At 44.5% G+C, this 18,347-nt stretch overlaps 1 protein-coding gene across 9 annotated transcripts in view; it reads right to left on the bottom strand.

Annotated features, from left to right (window-relative positions):
- tenm2a (teneurin transmembrane protein 2a) overlaps positions 1-18,347 on the bottom strand; it is a 210,401-nt gene that overhangs the window by 89,396 nt on the left and 102,658 nt on the right. Inside the window, exon 1 of one of the 9 annotated variants that reach the window (XM_079351897.1) lies at positions 15,726-16,978. The exons of 7 other annotated variants lie outside the window; for them this stretch is intronic. In XM_079351897.1, coding sequence (XP_079208023.1) covers positions 15,726-15,777 — 52 coding nt within the window. In that variant the 5' untranslated portion in view covers positions 15,778-16,978. Of the gene's footprint in view, positions 1-15,725; positions 16,979-18,347 lie in introns of those variants that run through there. One more of the 9 variants, XM_079351898.1, reaches the window with a different exon arrangement.

Raw genomic sequence — 18,347 nt, 5'->3', positions numbered from 1 at the left:
GGTGAGGGTGGGAAACAGGCGCCGAAAAACAATGAGGCAAAATCAGAAGATAAACGAGGCGCTATTTCAGTGGCAGGATTTATGTACTGTCAACATTACCCTCGCTATTAGGGGGAATCCAATTACTCTGCGCCTCTCCTCTCCTCTCCTTTCTCTCTGGGAGGGTGGAAAATAAGGGAGCAAAAAGATTGAAGGATGAAAAGAAACTGAAGAGGGAGAAGAAGAACACCTCTGCATGATTTATCCAATTTCAGACACATATTTAGATATTAAAGAGAGGGAGAAGAAGAGCGAAGAGAGAATGGACTCGAAAAATGAGTGAAGGAGACAGAAAGAAGCAGGATGCGGCGTAAAAGAAAAAAAAAAAACACCATGAAGAGTAAAAAGAAGTGACTAACAGCTTCTGCGCGTGAGAGCAGAGTGTGTGAGAGAGGGAGAGAAGGGGGAGGATTTGTGAAAGGGAGCGAGGACGGGGATATTTGGAAAGACAGAAGCTCCCTCTAGATTTAATTGCATGCACCTCCGCTTTTAAATGGCTGATAAATTATACATGAAGGATGCTAAGACAATAATTATGAGCTGTTTTAGCGCGGAACAGCGGGATGAGGACAGACAGACTACGGCGGAGGAGTGGAAGACTCGAGTCGGCCAAGAAATTCTCCACGGAAAATTCTCAGGAGAGTCCGTCGGGTCCGGGAGAGGAAGAATCACAGTGAATTATCATGAAATTATGGAGGCTACACGGAGCAAGTAGTGGGTAGAAGCATCTAGACACACACACGCGCACACACACATACACGCACACACGCACACACACACAGTGGATTGCTTTTCAGGACTTTGCCCCCGGTTACAGTCCCAGCAGCTCTGGCTCCTCAGATATTTGGGCTTTGTTTATGTGACCTCGCCTCCAGCACACACACACACACACACACACACACACACACACACACACACACACACACACACACAAAGGATCTGTGCATTTATAGCAATCTGTTAATACATCCCCAACAGATCCTTCAATGAACTCTTTTTTCAAAATCTGCCATCTTCCTCTCGCTGCGTCTATCCATACGAGTAGATTTTCAACCAGCGATCCATACATTCTTCCTCAGTCTCTCGATAATCATTATAAATCTCTATTAAACCCCCTACCTTCAGGATAGATGGGGAGTGTCAGCCCACATCTGGCACTCTGCATGGATGTGTGTGTGAAGGGTGGAAATCTATAACCCAGAGTGTGGGATAAAAGAGGTGGAAATGAGAGAAATACAAATTGACAATCTAGCAAAAAAAAAAACAACAAAAAAACACACACACACACACAGGGATGACAGAAAATCAAACTGCTCTTCCCCACACACATCCAAGGCTGCACCCGCGCTACTGCGAGTGTGTGCGTGCATGTCTGTGAGTGTGTTTTCCTGAGCCCTTCTTGTTTTTCCGGGCTCGTTCGTAAGCTGCAGCCAGTGATCGCAGCAGTACTGTTGTGCCCTAAAGCACAGCCACTTAACCCAGGCTAACTCACTCACTCAATACACTCAATACCCAGTCGGGCAAAAAACGTAGAGCCCGCAACTGCACGCTGATTTGCATAAAAGCTATAAAAAGACACAGAGTCTCGCTAATGCTGTGTCCACAGTCCGTGTACTTGTCATAACTGCTGTAGCCGAGGGTGGAGAGCTGTGTGTGTTTGCGTGGGCATCTGTGTGTGTCAGTGTGCAGAGTCCTTAGTGGCTGGCTTGGGGCACCGCCGCCTGCGATGGCACCGTCAGCTCGCAGGCAGATTGCGACTTAGCTCTAACTGCATCCCTCTGCTTGGTGTACAAATACACACCATCATACTCTCACACACACACACACATTGCACTGATATGAAAGGTCAATTCCTTGCCACGCCACTGGTCTGCCCAGGAAACCTGAATTGATTGATTTGACACAAATCTACCGCAGGCTGAGGGCGAGTTCGAGAAAAGTGAGAGAAGATGGACGGAGTGGACTGACAGCACAGATACAGGGAGATAAGACGGGACCAGAGGTTGAGGGGAAAGTCAGGTGGAGAAAAATATGTTACTCGTGTGTTGTTGTTGTTTTTGTTTGTTTGTTTGGGTACAATTAAAAAGAGCAACACGTAAAAAAATGCAAAATGCAAAATGCAGCAAACAATTCTGTGATAATCTATTATCGTCACCTACACCCAAAGACACACACATGCACACACACACACACACACACACACACACACTGTGGTGTGAACCTGGCATCGTAAAAGTGTGTGAGGCGAGGTGCAATAGGATCACTCTATTCGAGTCATAGAGTCGAAGGGGGCAGATTTTGTGTGAACAGATGGTGTTTACCTAGTAGCAGGCTGGTTGAATCACCTAGCCGCCCCCCTCAGCCGACCATACCATTTTAGCACCACGGCCGACCATTTACACACACACACACACACACACACACACACACACACACACACACACAGGAAAAAAAACAGACCATCATACACAGCTCCTCTCATCTGAATGAGGGGGGTGATAACTCACCATGCCGCTGTCGGGGAAGGATAGAGATAAACGAGGGGTGACGAAATGAGAGAGAGAAAGAGAGCAGCTCGAGCGGCTGACATACAGCGAGAGAGAAGAGGAGAGGAGAATGGGGCCAATGGTGTATATTTTTTTTTTCTTTCTGGTCTATAGTTATGTAGGTCACTTTTCCCTCTGACTCTGGAGTGGGGGAATTTGTAAATCTGACATAATAAGGCATTTGGCCCGCAGTGACGCTTCTGAAGACGTTCAGTCTTTTCCTGCTCGTTTCGGTTGCACCATTGCACCGCGAGCACAAACGCTGCTTTACCTGCTGATGTGAGGAGTGAAAGTGGAGCGAGGGAGAGAGGGAGGATGAATGGAAGAAGAAGCATGGCTTATTTTATTTATTATTTTGCCGGAGGAGGGAGGGAGAAGTGAAGGAAAAAAAAAAAAAAAAAGAAGAAAATGGAAATAAGAGCCAAAACCTACAGCACAAACAAAACAAGGGTGGCAACGTCCAAAAGTCAACGATTCCTTAATCGGCCTCTGGATGTAAGAGGAATATGAAAATGTTTGGTAATTCATCTTCGCCTTCTTTCAGAGACATTTCTTGCTCTTTTCAAACCTCTTACATATAAGAAGCTGTGTGAGATCTGAGGTAGAGCGACAATTCCCCGTCTCATTAATAATTCACTTGTAGCTGTGACCACTCTGAAATAGAAAGACTGAGAAAAGAAGAAATTACAAACATCTTGTGGGAATGTTTTGTTGATGACATTACATGTCCTGTCAGTCTTGTCACAGTCTAAAATGTGCATCTACATGTACATGCAGGCACACACACACACATCCATGCACAGAGGAGCAGACGGTGCAGCGTATGAGGTCTGACAGTGCTCTCCAAGGATCAGCTTGTGTTGCTAAAATAAGGCTGTGTCTGGAAAGAGGTGGATTCCCCTTGAGTGGGGCACAGAAGAGCACTAAAAGCTAAGTGGAGATGAAAAAAATTGCCTCTAGAACTGGAGGGAAGAGCGAGAGGATGTAGGAGAGTGAGAGGAGAGAGGGTGAAGGGCAGGAGATGGAGGGAAACAAAACCAAGCAAGGACAGCGAGGAAAGACGCTGAAGGATTTGAAAACCTTAGAAACGGAAATTTGGCTGCATGTTATCAGACTGATTATTTAGGTACATGTATAGAAGGACTAAAACTGTAATATGGATTTAAAAGCACCAAAAGAACATTTGGGGTTAAATTAATAGTTGATCCAATAAAAACTCAACTGACAACAATTTTAAGTTATCAATAATGTTTGTGGGTAAAGAATTCCAGCAAGACAAATTTAACATGTTCCCTTGCTTCTTATTTATTATATTTGAATTTCAAACACAACTCCTTTTCTTGTATTGTCCGTTTGGTCTGTGTCAACATCCATTAGTATAAGAGCAGAAATATGAATTCTTACTTATTATGATGCTATGTATTTTTTTTTTACATTTTTGTTTTGAGTTAAATATGTAATGAATTCTACAGTAAATCTTCTCCAAATGTAAAATGTGCCACCTCCAATCAATACATAACAAAACGACAAAAAAAAACACATGTCACAAAATTATCGCAAATATTGAGAATATTTGGGATTTGGTCAAACGATTAGAAAATATTTGATACCTTATGAAAAAAAAATCCAGACTCTTCATATCCACAGAGATCCTCGTACACATGTATTTTTGGAATGAACCGAGCACACTGAGTTGGTGTCTCGGTGAAGTTGTGAACTACTTTACAACTTGGAGCACAAGCAGCCGATAAGCACATGGAACAAGGGTGTAATGCTGGCAACATGGCTGAGAGCTTTTTACTCTCCTCTCTGCTCCCCTGTGCTACGCCGCGCCTCCTCTCCCGTTTCCATTCCTCTACTTGTGCATGACTCGCTCCCTCTCTTTTACGCCGATGTGTCTTTGTCCCTCACCCTCTCGCTGCATCTCCACCTGTGCATGTTTTCAGGTACATTCCTTCTCCATTAACTGCTTCTGTTGCTACTACAGGGGGCACTGGGGGAAAAGTCTGAAAAATGATGAAAGAAAGATGACAGAAAATAACAGACATGCATGGATGGACCTCATCTGCATACCTTCACTGATACATGAGTCGCTGGAAAATTACAGGTTTGAGAGGGGATTGTATGGAAAATAAGAGAGAAACGCGCAGCAGATGCAGAGACAAAATAGCATAATAGCTTTGCAGATTGGCAGCACTGTCTTTAAGTGGGATTGTTTTTGTGCAAGTGTGATTTTTTTGTATGCGTGTGTGTGTGTGTCTATTGTTTTAAGAAAACATTTGTAGGCTTAGTGCTTGCAGAGGCCAGAAAAACAGACACATCAAAATGAGCATGTTTGAAGAAAAAGAAAAAAACACCTTTGATACCTTTTCCTCACCTGTCACTCTGTTTAAATTTCCTGTTTGTATTTATCCATCACCTGATTTGTCTGTTTGTTCCCAAAGATGAGCTGAAAATTGGCAAGTGGTGCTTTAGATTAGTGCTGCCTGGTTTTAAGGTCAGGCAGCGAACAAAACAGGCGCATGAGACTTAGATGTTTAACAAAAAATATTTTGGACAAGTCTGGGGCCTTTATCAGAAGGCTTTGGTGTCTGTGTTTAGCTTCCATCGGTGTCGTCTATTCTAATTGAGACCACGACAAAAGGAAGCGCAGAGCTCCCTCGCTGATGCCGATGCTGACTGGGTAATATCCCTGCCGTGTCCCCAGCGTACCGTTTCAATCTCACCCGGTCGGAGAGAGTGTGATAGAGGGAGATATGAACGGATGAGCACAGGGGGAAAAGGAGAAAGGAAGTGTGGCTGTAAACAAGCTGAGCCTGTTCTCCGTGTCTGCACGGGGAGAGAACCAGAGATAGCGTTTGAGACGATCTGGAGTGTGTTTGAGGAGAATCACTCCTCCTACTGACTCCACTGTCGGTCTTTTCCCTTTTCTATCTGCAGTCCCTCTTTCCATGTGAACCTATGTGTGTGTGTGTGCGTGTGTGTGTGTGTGTGTGTGTTTGAGTGGGTGAAACACAGCCACAGTCCTATATTCTCCTTTGAGACACTACTTCAAACAGACTGGAGAAGTACTGCCAAGGGTTCACTCAATGCATATGTGTGTGTGTGTGTGTGTGTGTGTGTGTATGTTCTTTATGGCTCCATGTCCTATTAACTACTCTTATAGTTGTTTTTTCATTCACAGCGTTACATAGGCACAGAGTCCAAAACAAACTGCCATCAAAGTAGCGCACGAATACTCAAACACCCTCTCCTACTTTTCTAAACACACATGACACTCACTCACACACACTCACACACACACACACACACACACCCACGAACAGACAGACGTAATTAAACAAATCCGTAGTGTCTATTAAGCGTGGAGGCCCCCCTGCTGTGAGAGACATATTAAAACCAGGATTAGCCCAAAACAATTACAAAATGCTACAGATAGAGCCTATACCCCCCTGGACGGTGCTGTAAATGTGAGTGTGTGTGTGTGTGTGTGTGTGTGTGTGTGTGTGTGAGATCGCCTCTGTCTCCTCATGTGGGCTTTAAACACAGGTTCCTTCACTTACATTGCTTTCACATCTTACAGTATGTTTTATTTAACACTTGGCAATTGTTGGTGAGCAAAAGGCAGCCGAGATCTTAAAGCAGCACTAAATGAAAAAAAACACGTTGAACGCTGCAATGGCAATGACTCAAGTCTCATTATGTTGGAATATGTGTTGTTATAGGGAAACAGTGATGTGTGCAGTTAACAATGTTAAACAGGCTGACGGAAAGAGCACAAACTAATTTGCCGACATAAATACACAATTAGAAAAAGGTGGGGGAATGAGTTGCTCTCATTTCTTGGTCTGAAAATTCAATATTTTGTGCTTCGCTTGGAAAGTGCAAAACCATCAAAGCCCCCCCCCCCCCCCCCACACACACACACACACACACACCATCAACACCTCAGCAACTCCTGCCTCTCCTTCTTTCTCCCGTCAGACATTTTTTTTTGCCATATCTTTCCAGGTGCAATTATATATTTATATCACTTTTTCCATGTTTCACACACTTCAAGTCTGAAGACATTGCATCAGCTTCCAGTGTGTAACAGAGTACAAAAAAAAATATTACGACTTGTCTATAAATCATTAAATGGCTCAGCCCCAAGATACATGGCTGACTGTTGTACAATATGAAACTGCTACAGCTCTTAAATCATCCTGAGACGGTTTGTTTGCTCTTCCTCATGTAAGAACAAAGATAATTGTATCTTCATGTACTTATCTTGTGGACAGATCTAGGCTGTTCATTTCTATACATGTGTTCATTTATTAAATTTCCTTTTTTAAGGTGATTCTCGAGAATGAGCTCTTTAAATACCTTTTCCGGATCTTTCTTATGCAAACATTTGCCTTTAATTCGACGCTTTTAATTCTTTTAAAATGATTACTGCATGTGAAATCTTCCCTTTTAAAAACGGTGACGCAGCGTGTTAAATGTCCCTCTCCCCCTCCTTCTCTTCGTCCTTTAACTCTTTCCTCCTTTACTCCCTCTTACTTTTCTCTCTCTCTCTCCCTCTCCCTCTCTCTCTCTCTCTCTCTCTTTCTCCCTCCATTCTTCTTTTCTTAGCCACCTTATGTGCAGAAAAAGTAGGAAGTCTACCTGCTGGATAATCCTGCATTACATCCTTAATCCCCTCATCGTGTTCACACACACAAAAACACACGCCTACACACACACACACACACACACACACACACACACACACACACACACACACACACACACACACACACACACACACACACACACACACACACACACACACACACACACACACACACACACACACACACACACACACACACACACACACAACATGCATACCTATTCCTACATGCACACACATGCATAATGCTAAACAATAGATACAGGTGTTGGAGGCGTTACACACGTGCAGGACATATTTCTGTGAAGAGTAAATGTGCATTATTAAGTGACATGTTTAATTAAACCTTATTACACTTGTAATTGTTTTCTTAATAGTGAAATCATACTGTCAAAGCGTATATGGAAGCAATGTCCCTGCTGTGACACAGGATTGAACATGCGGAGCATCTGCACATAATGGGCTGTCACTAAAGGATCTGACATCACGCTGTCTAAGAATATCTTGAAAAGAATATAAAACCAGAGGCATATGGGAAGGAGTTGGAGGTGTAAGGTGTGTTTGCATATGTGCGTGTTCTCCAGTGGGCGAAGGGCAAAGGGTGAGAGAAATGAGAGCGGTGGAAAATAAAAAAACAGCGTCGGAGACGGAGACTGAAACAGAGCAGCGGGCGAGAAACAGACAGAGGGAGGAGAGGAGATGGAGGGAGGGCAGAGATCTCCGAGCTCTGCTTCTCATTAAGAAGTGGCTCAGGGGTCCAGTCACTTGCCATTGATTTGTTTAAAATCCAAAAGCTCAGAATCGACAAGCTTGGCGTCTTCAAGTCCCTGTCAAAGCCAGTAAGTGGACAAAGAGGGCCAGCCAATCCTACGTCAAAACACTGTTTTCCTCTTCTCCTTCTTTTACAGTACGTTCTCAGTGAGTCATTTTAGGACATCCTCATATCACAGTAAAAATCTTCACAATTGAAATGATAGAATATTTCAGCAGATGTCAGTCACATTAGAAGTCAAATGGATCAGACAAAATCCTTTTAATTTCTCCCTTGAGTGTGTCTGGTTTCACAGTCTCTCAACCTATTCTACTATGCGTGTGTGTGTGTGTGTGTGTGTGTGTGTGTGGTGCTGGGTGAATAGCCTATGAATAGAGGCCATAGCCAATCAATAGCAATCTACGGCCAGCCTTCGCAATGCTAATGGAACTGTGCAAGAGCTGGCATTTGGCCAGTGCCATCACTGCAGCATCAGTCTCGAAGTGTACGTGTACAAATACACACACGAGAAAGGTTAGAGAGACAGAGGTGAGCGTCACAATGTGTGTCAATGGGAAGGGGGGGTTGGGGGGGGTTGCAGACAGAGAGATGGATGTGCTGTGTGACATTGTTTAGGTGATCAAGAATGATCGATGGAATCATTTCACTGCCCCCTCTGCCCTGCTGAACGGCCCATCTCCCCTCATCTCCCCCTTAAGCACTGGTCATTAGTATACACACACACACGTACACAAAAACTAACACACATGCAAAGACACTCGGTTTCACTTTGTCATCATCCTTACGGCAAGGTCACAGCGCCCCATCCCCTAGAAACACACCTTCTGTTAAGTGCTGGAGCCGCTGTCTGGTAAGGTAGAGTGGGTATGTTTGTGTGCTTGTGTGTGTGTGTGTGTGTGTGTGTGTGTGTGGGGGGGGGGTTATGTGAAGAAGTCATTAAGGCATTAAGGCTTATTATGTACAGGAAAATAAGGTTATGCAACTACAGCTTACGTACTGACTCACAAAGTCATACAGTGACTCGAGTATCACGGCAGTGACCTTTACAAGTCCTTTCAGCCTCTGCAGTTCAAAGTGTCTCTGTACTGTCGTGAGTAAATCCTCCCGAGCTGTAAATAGGCCTGACGCTACGGATAAATAGCGAAATGAAGATGGAAAAAAAGGAAGCTGTGATTTCTCTCCATTTAATCATCTCCTCGTGGAAGTGAGCACATTACGTGGAGTTAATTGAGGGAAAGGGGGACAAAACGTTTGAGTCGAATGTGTCATCCAGCTCGCAAAACTGATGGACGGCTAATGTACTTTTTTTTTTCCTTTAAAAAAGTCGTTTCAGTTTGTTCATCAAAGTAATTTGAGAGTAATAAAACTAACTCTATGAGACATTACTGTCTTCAGGACGGCAGACAGGAAGTCCTTGCTGTGATTTAAAGGACACGTGTAATCGATGATATCTCTCTTAAAAAATGAACACCACAGCTGAGAATGAATTCAAGCCCCAAGAAAAGTTCTTTTTCTTTTTTTTTCAGTGAACTTGTTACTTTTCACCTCCCACTTCTAAAACAAATATCTGTTCTTTCCTTACATTCTCAAAGCAGACTCTATCCTTTGTCTTTTATGACACTGAGCACTTTTTGTTTTCCATTCAATGATTCCACCTTACCGATATCAAGGCAAATTTCTAGATCTAAATAGATCAGACATCAACGTACTTGCACATTGGAGCTCAAATCATGTTCCTTCTTTCCATTATATCGTTCTTTTGTTTTCATATGATTTAAAAGTGACTGAAGTTTACCTGTCGCCCAAATATATCTAAAGGTTCAGTTGCCCTTGCACAGAATCAGACGATAGAATTGTCTTTCAGATTTTATTTTTATACTTCAAGTTTATTCAGATTTTGTACTTTTGCCCTTTTACTTCAATGAAGAAGTTGAATCAGCATTTCTGCTTTTAGCCCACAACAAAAGTATCTGTACTTCTACCTGAGTAAAGATAGTGTGTACTTTCCCCACATCTGCACAATCCACAAAAGTTGCCAAATCCATCCTGTCTGCGCTTGTGAAACAATTGGATATTTGACCTATTTTCTTTCCAGAAGCTGCACAGTGAACTAGCTTAAACCCTTCCGCAGAGGTATCTCTTTTTGAAACAGCACCTCTCTCACGCATGAACCATTGTCCTCACCCCATCCCTTAAAATTGGTTTCACATCTGCCGCAACGTGACAGCCAGGGAGGCAGCACGGCTCTGACGGGGCGGATTGACTCACAGTCTGGGCTCCAGAGGTAAAAGGTAGTCTCTTCTTTTTTTATGTTAATAACACAGACCTGAGCGGAGTGAAGAGAGGCTGAGATGCAGGGGGAGAGAACAAAGGAAGAGGTGAAGAGTTCAGAAAGCCAGAGTCGGTGTTTTGGTGAGGAAGGATATTAAAGATGAAGGGAGGTGCTGTGAAGGAGGCGAGGTGGCAGCAGAGAAATGGGAGGATGCTAGATAAGATGAAGAAGAAGAGAAGAGGAACATTTTTATTCGGGTTTTTGAGTTTACAAACATCCCCGTGATGAGTCAATGAGTCACTGCTGTCGCTGCCTCCCCAGAAGGTATAATGAGGCTGTTTGGATGAACGATGGCAACTCGAAGACAAAAACCTCCTTTTCTGCAGAAACGCCGGGATCAATTTGTCACTTCAACATGACTGTAATTGTGACACTTTCATCTGTCACATAGTTAGCTCTGGCATGGATCGATCACTTAGAGGGTTAGCGTTGCATGGCTAACAAATGGGATAACAGTGCATCCTACACAGCTGCTCTGATTGAGGGAACGACGCATTCTCGCTTAGAGGAAAATTAAAAGGTGAATGAAGATGATGAATACTTTTCTTTCTCTTTATTAATATGTGGCGCGAACTAAGTGAAAAGATTTAAATTAACTGGGATGTCAGCTTTTGTTTTCACTCTCTTTTTTATAAATTAGCTCCTTAAATGTGAGCAGAAAAAAAAAAGAGAAGGAAATGAAAGGAGAATGACTCGGCTGCATCAGGTGTGGATGGAGGGATGCTCTGAGAGACTAGAGGAGTGGGATGTGTTGGGGTATAGGTGACACACATGGCAGCGCCACATGCAGATGGTGCACATGGATGAGCAGCCAACTTAGTGAAGCATAAAACCAGCCAACTCGCTGATCACACACACACACACACACACACACACACACTCTCTCTCTCTCTCACACACACACACAAACACGCACAGAAACACTCAAAAGCATGCTGAGACCACCAGTTAGCTTGCCAGCCCTTTACTCACCCAAATCACCACTGTGAAAATTAATACCTCCAACCGTCATACAAAAACTATAGACACACACACACACACACAACACCCACTCCAAAAAAAATCAATGGCTGCATCAATTATTTACATAGGAAAATGCATTTCTAAAATTTACGAAGGGAACCCTTTTGAAACATTTTACTTTTAAAGGCGGTTCAATAGAAAAAAAAAAAAAAACAGTCTGACATCCTTTCGTTTTAATATCAGACGTGTTAATCTTAACGATTTCCTTTTCTTTCCCCATTTCCCTTTCTTCCAAACAGACCTCGAAAAAACCCAGATTGACTGCTGGCTGACTGCTTTTCCATCAGTGTGACACTCAACACAAATGCAGCCACACACAAGTGCTTACCTGATGAGAAACAGGACAGATTGAACGATACAAAAAAACCAACCCCGCTTCCCCCGTTCCTTCCCCTTTTCCACAGGATTTCAAACATGCACACAAAGCCATCAAAGCGCACACATTATACACAAACGCACAGGCGCTGACGGCCGTACACACAATAAAGCATGGTGCGTCTGCGAGGACACAGGGGGCTGAAAGCAATCTTCCTACTGACCTTGAGTGGGGAGGACAAAACGTGTGATGGCGGGAGAAAAAAAAAACAAAAAAAAACCTCAATGCGAGGAAAAGGAGTGAAATACATAATGTATCCTCACTGGTGGAGGGAAACAAATGCTTTCACTGTGATTGAGGACACATCACCCTCACACATCAATACACACACACACACACACACACACACACACACACAATCACATTTTGGCTTGAAGAACACTGGATGGAAAACTGAAAGCAGCGAAAAACTCATTTTCCTAAAGCAGGAGGAAAACACAGGGAGAGGAACGGAGAAAGTACGACAAAGAAAGAAGATGATGGTGGAAGAGGGAGGAAAGCAGTGGGTGGAGAGAACAGAGGAGTCAGTAAAGAAGCCAAAATAGGTGGAAACAAAGAGGGGAGAGAGAGCGCGAAGCAGACAGAGACAGATGGATGGAGTAAAGAGAGTGAAGGGAGAGAGAAAGATGACTGCTAGTGACCGGCCTTTGTACATGACTGTCGTTGCTCACTTTCGAGTCAGCTTCACTGAAGCAAAGTCTTAATGACTCACGGCCTGATACTGTGCATAATCAAGCTGTGCATGTGTGGGTCTGAGTGTCTGTGTGCATGTCTGTGTGTGCGTTCGAGCCACTAGTCTTGTAACAGAGAACTTTATTACCATCTGTTCCCACACATGCTTATTTGTTTAGCCGTGACACGCACGTCTTCTTCAATCGCTTCGCTATTCTTCCTCTTTCCCACTCTGCGCCTCCTCCAATCACCTCTCCTTTTGTGTACTCATACCCCCCCCCTATCCCGCTCCACGCGTGGAAATGTTCTGCTCACATACATTGTGTCTGACCCCCCCCCCTTCCCCCCGAAGAAGAAAAAAAATAAATCACAACCATTATCTCAGCGGTTTTCTAACAACCTCGCGAGTTTTTGTGTCGAGTCATTTTAATCAAAGAATGTGTGGGCTCCTAGGAGCCTGTGTCACTGTGTGTGAGTGTGTGTGTGTGTGTGTGTGTGTGTGTTTGTGTGCCTCAGTACCTGCATAGGCCATTAGGTGGAGCTGGTGCCTGACTGAGAGAGAGAGAGAGATAGATAAATGGAAAGAAAGGCTGGAGAGATAGCTGAATGAATTGGAAGGGAAGAGTCACTCTTTCCTACCTGTTATAAAAAAATAAATAAAAATCTGTCACTTTTTTTGAGGTGTCCAAAAACTGGATTTCTGTGTCTGAGCATCAATTATTCATACTTCAGCAAGTACCACCTGGTAGTAGAAGTGTGCTATTGGTTGTGAGTTAAAAATAAAGTAAAGAGGAAGAGGAAAAATAATACTTTTATCCTTGAGCCTAATTCTTTTATTGAGCATAGAACACAAGCTATAATTGACCTTTTCATGCCATGCATTTTCATTAGCTGCTCCCGGAGAAGCCCAGGTGTCGCTAATAACATTAGCAATGTCCCAGTAAGCCACACCAGTAAACAAACCTGCACATTAACTCAATCTGGAACACCTTGGTAGAATGCAGCCATCGTTAATGTTTTTAATAACTGTTCCTGCTGTGGCAAATCAAAGAGAACAAAAATGACCTTAAAAGGGACAGTGAACTCGGCCTGCAGTTTGAATCAAATGGGAGATGAGAGACAAGCCCCATTTAAAATCAAATTATCATTCAGTGAATTTTATTTTTGCCCTAATTTAGCTGAGTTCTCTGTGAAATCTTCACAATAAGATTCAGACGTTTCCAAAACCACAGAGAGGCACATGAGCACCTGTGCTACCACATATCTTGTTGGCAATTGAGAGAAAAAGGGACGGTAGCCCGGAGGAAGGGCAGGTGTCCACAGATGGAGCGCTCTCTGTCTCTCTCTCTCTCTCCCTCTCTCTTTGATGCCACAGATGGACCCAATCACACCTATTTCTCTCTCACATGCCCTATAGCTAGATAATCAGTGTGTGTGTGTGTGTGTGTGTGTGTGTGTGTGTGTGTGTGTGTGCTTGTCTGTGTGAGTGCGTTTGTGTCTGACTTGTTTATTTTGTCACTTAAAAAGGGTGTCTTCTGAATGAGTCTCTAAATATGCATGTGTCTGGTGTGGTTTTAGCCCACAGCGGAGCACATGTGGTGTTTACTGTGTGAAGCAGCAGAGGCTGCATTGTGAAAATACAAAATTTCTATCAAACTATCACTCTGTTTTAGCCAAAAAAATTTCAAATAGCAGCAACGATACTTCTCTGCACATTTCTCAAAAGACACCACAACGTCTCAAAGCACAGCATGAAAATGAATCCTCAGATTCAAAAGTGCGTGCTTGCTCATGATAGCATTTATTTAACTTCATATTTGCATGTTTGGTGACAGATGAACACGTGAGAGGTGGCCTGCAGAGGGTCTGTCTGTCTCAGATGGCAGGGGGTCCCTGTAGCCAATGAGACCACCCGCTCCGTAAAGCAGGAAGTGAACCACCGATCTGTCATCTGTCTTCATAAGCCCACCAGTCAGGACCCTGCTAATTAGTCACCATGGAAACCATGGCTAATTCCCTGGTCTGCCATGCCAATCACGTCCTGTCTGTGGCAGCAATCAGAAAGGCACATTTATCCACCGCTGGGCCGGATCCGTGTAACAGATGTGTGTGTGCGTATGTGTCGGTAGGTGTCTTGTGCTTGTGTGTTTGTATGTGGGCGGTTCAGAGAGTTTGTAAGTGTGAGAGCTTGTGAAAGGCCTCAGACAATGTTGCCTTTATATTTTAGAAAGAAAAAAAAAGAAGATGCCTATCTAGCTGGTAAATTCTGAGTGTTTGTTCAGAAAGGAGGCAGATGTGTCGGAGCTGCTGAGAGGGGTGTGTGCCATGTTGTGATTGTCTGTGGGAACTGTTTGATTAGCTTGACGAGTGCTAGCAATCCCTTCACACCCACAAAGCAATCAAACAACTATTATATGACACACACGCAGGCAAAAACACACACATAGACAGAGACGCAGAGATGCATTGTAGAAGCTCTTCACCTCTCCCCTAAGGTCAAACTGTTCTGTCTAACAACTCTTCCCCTTCTGTTCTCCAATCACCTGCACATCAACACACAGAAACAAATCAGAGACTTTTTGATTTGAATTGAATCCACATCACACCCCAATTTTCTATCAACTCATCAGCATCGTAAACATTGGGGGGGGACATACATGCATGAATTATGGATTGAATTTAACAGGGCCGACCCATGTCCCGTCTGTTTCCAGCCATCAGCTACCTGTCAATCACTCTAATTACCATCAACTGGAACGTGCTCGCAAGAAAGCTTGGGGCCGACACACGCAAGCGGGCACTTATATATGCACAGACTTTAAATCAATGACCAATAAACACACATGGATGCACACACACATGGATGCACACACACACACACGTGTGAGTAAAATCTCATAGCAGCAGTACATACTGGCAGTCACGGATGCCAATCATAACTTCAAGCGCACATCAAAGACAAGTTCTGTTCCTATGTATGCCGTTTGATCACCAGTGCCGCCGCCTCCGACGTGCACACACACACACACACACACACACACACACACACACACACACAAACTCCATATGTGCATCTAACCTAGATAAGAGCCAAGCATTACAATCCAAGATGCCTTGGTGCATGGGCTGGAAGAATGAGAATTAATTCAGGAATGGTTTTCTGTGCGTCTGTCTACAGAGGAAGAAACACAGGGACTGGCTCCAGTAAAGTTACAGCGATGCTCCATTGTTCCTCACACTGTTCTCCGGAGAGAGCGTGGCACAATAGCATCTGTCTGCTGGAGGGACAAAGAAGTATCCGAGGGTCTTACCTGTCTCATGAGAGAGGGTCTTGGCTCGTCCGGTGTTGCCTGAGTGATGCATCGCTCCGTACTTGTCTCTCTTTCTGATTAACCCTCTACCCTTATCTCCTCTCCTCCACACTCCACTCCTCGTCGCTCCCTTAAGAGTCCTCCTTTCTTGATTCTCAATCTTTTTTTTTGCAACTTGCTTTCACCTGTCTTTCCACAAAGTCCTTGCTGCCTGCCTTCTCTTCCCTCACTGTTGCTCCCCTTCACTCTTGTTTTTCCGCTCTTCTCCTCTCTCCGTCTGTCTGCTGTGAAGAACAATCCGCTCGCTGAGTGCCGGAGCACCGCGCAGGAGGAGAGAGAGAGGGAGGGAGAGAGAGCTAGAGCAGGAGCCCGAGAGACACACACACACACACGCGCTCACGCAGCGTGGATCGACACACTTGCACAAGTGTAGCTGTGGCACTGCAGAGACAAACGCCACATACAAAAACACCAAAGGGAAGAAAAGATGCACTCCTTTCTCCCCTTTTTTTCCCAGGAGACTGCAGGTCTTATTGTCTCCCCTCCTGTTTCTAGTCCTCAGTCGTCTTTTTTGCTCAATCCGTCACAGATCGAGGCTTGTTGGGGCAGAGGGGAGCGAATGGATGAGGAGACACTGAGTAGGAAAAAAAAGGATGCCTTTCAGCCTGTGGCAGGCAGAGCAGAAGAGAAGGAGAGATGTGGCTGCGGCTCCATCCTCCATCTGCCCACAGCTGAGACTGAGAGCAGACTCAATGCACACACACGCTCGCGCTCTCTCCCTCCTCCTCCTCTTCTCTCTCTCCTCCTCTCTCTCTTTTCCCTCCCAGCATCACCGCACCAGCAAGATGGAGGGGGAGGAAGGATGACGGCGGGAGCTAACGAATGAGCCAGAGGGAGAGAGAAAGCGGGGTAGGGGTGAGACAGAGGAAGAGGGAGAGGAGGAGAATGAGGAGGAGGTGGCAACAAGGGCGGGAGAAAGCCACAGAGCCCACAAGCGCTGGAGAGTGAAAGAGTGACAGAATCATGGGAATGTGACAAAGCATGCACATCAAGGGCGAAGGGGAAAGAGGGAGGAGGAAGAATAAAACCAGATATAAGAGACACTAGGGATTGGTGTGAAGGAAAGAGGGGATGAGGAGACATAGAAAGAGAGGAAAGATGGGTTCTAGGTTAAAAGACAAGGCAGTGAAGCTGTGGGGAGCGTCAGAGGGAGAAAGGAAGGGCAGAGGACACTGCGGCGATGAAGCTGGTAATATGTCAGATCTCACATCATGTCCCGAAATAGGAAAAGAACAATGTCAAACAATGCAGCTACAGACACAGTCTCTCTTTGACAAAACTCTCCCCCTGAAACACCCACCACGCACACAAAAAAGGGGAAATCAGTTCTCATTTTGACACAAATGATACAAAATGTTGTCCTCTCACAGAAAGTTAAAGATTAACTGGAAGTGTCAAACATCAAACCGGCTTTTACAATGAAAAAGACGCGCTTCTTTATCTGACTCCGGCCAACAGCTCAGGTGGCAGGTAAGCAGGTGAGTGAAGGTCCCCACAGTGTCCAGCAGAGGGCGCACCTACTGTCAGTCATCAACCCGAACAGGCTGAGGTCATCTCTGGCTAATCAACATATTAAAAAATTAATACCATGCTGCATTACTGAATGCATCCATCAACATTCAGTATGCATTTGACACATCACTTAAGTCAATTAGAGGATATAATGCATTTAGACAGTGCTGCATCTGCAAGGCTGTTCATCATTTAGTGCATATTTAGAGATAATTCAATGACTTAGAGGAATGGTATTACATCTGCCTCGAATATTTTTTCAAATGTATGGAGAGTAAATGTCATAAATGGGAAAAAGAACTTAAGAAAAATAGAAGTAAGGAAAGGGGGACAGCACACACACTCACACATTCTAACAGGCGTTGAACTGCAGATCAGGACTGCTGTTCAGAGGCAAAGCTATAGCTGACACAGAGCAGGTGTGTATAGTGTCATGAGGGTGTGTCGTTGGGGCGAGGATATGCGCAGTAGAAGCCAAACCAAGAGCCACCGCTCCGGAGGACTGCTGTCAGGCTCATTTTCTATGCCTTCATGTGACTTTTTCCGATGTCATCTATCATCCTCAACGAGTCATGGACGTAACGCAGGTTGCACACACACACACACACACACACAAACACACACACACACTATTGTATACGCGCACGTCTGTACGCACAGATCAAGGGCGGCAGTTAGCTCCCTTTCATGGGGGTGGGAAGGGGGGGGTGTAGCTATGGGGGCTGCAGCTATGACTTCATCATATTAAAGTTGAGAGTGCAGCCCAGGTAGCATCAGCAGGAGCGCAGGACGGGACGCTGCATTTTTTTTTCGAGATGAGGTTCACGTCAATTTGTCATGATAAAAAAACCCATCTCAGACAGAAACAAATTGCTTTCTTGACAACACCTTGTAATACTCCATCATGCACACACACACACACACACACACACACACACACACACACACACACACACACACACACACAAACACACCCACCCACACAATGCTTCATCCTGCCTCTGCATTCACATGTTCCTACTCATACAAATTGATGCAAAGCCATAATTT

Source organism: Symphodus melops (genome assembly GCF_947650265.1).
Source record: "Symphodus melops genome assembly, chromosome: 9".
In the NCBI taxonomy this organism is placed as follows: domain Eukaryota; kingdom Metazoa; phylum Chordata; class Actinopteri; order Labriformes; family Labridae; genus Symphodus; species Symphodus melops.
This window is presented reverse-complemented; position numbering and strand designations above follow the sequence as displayed.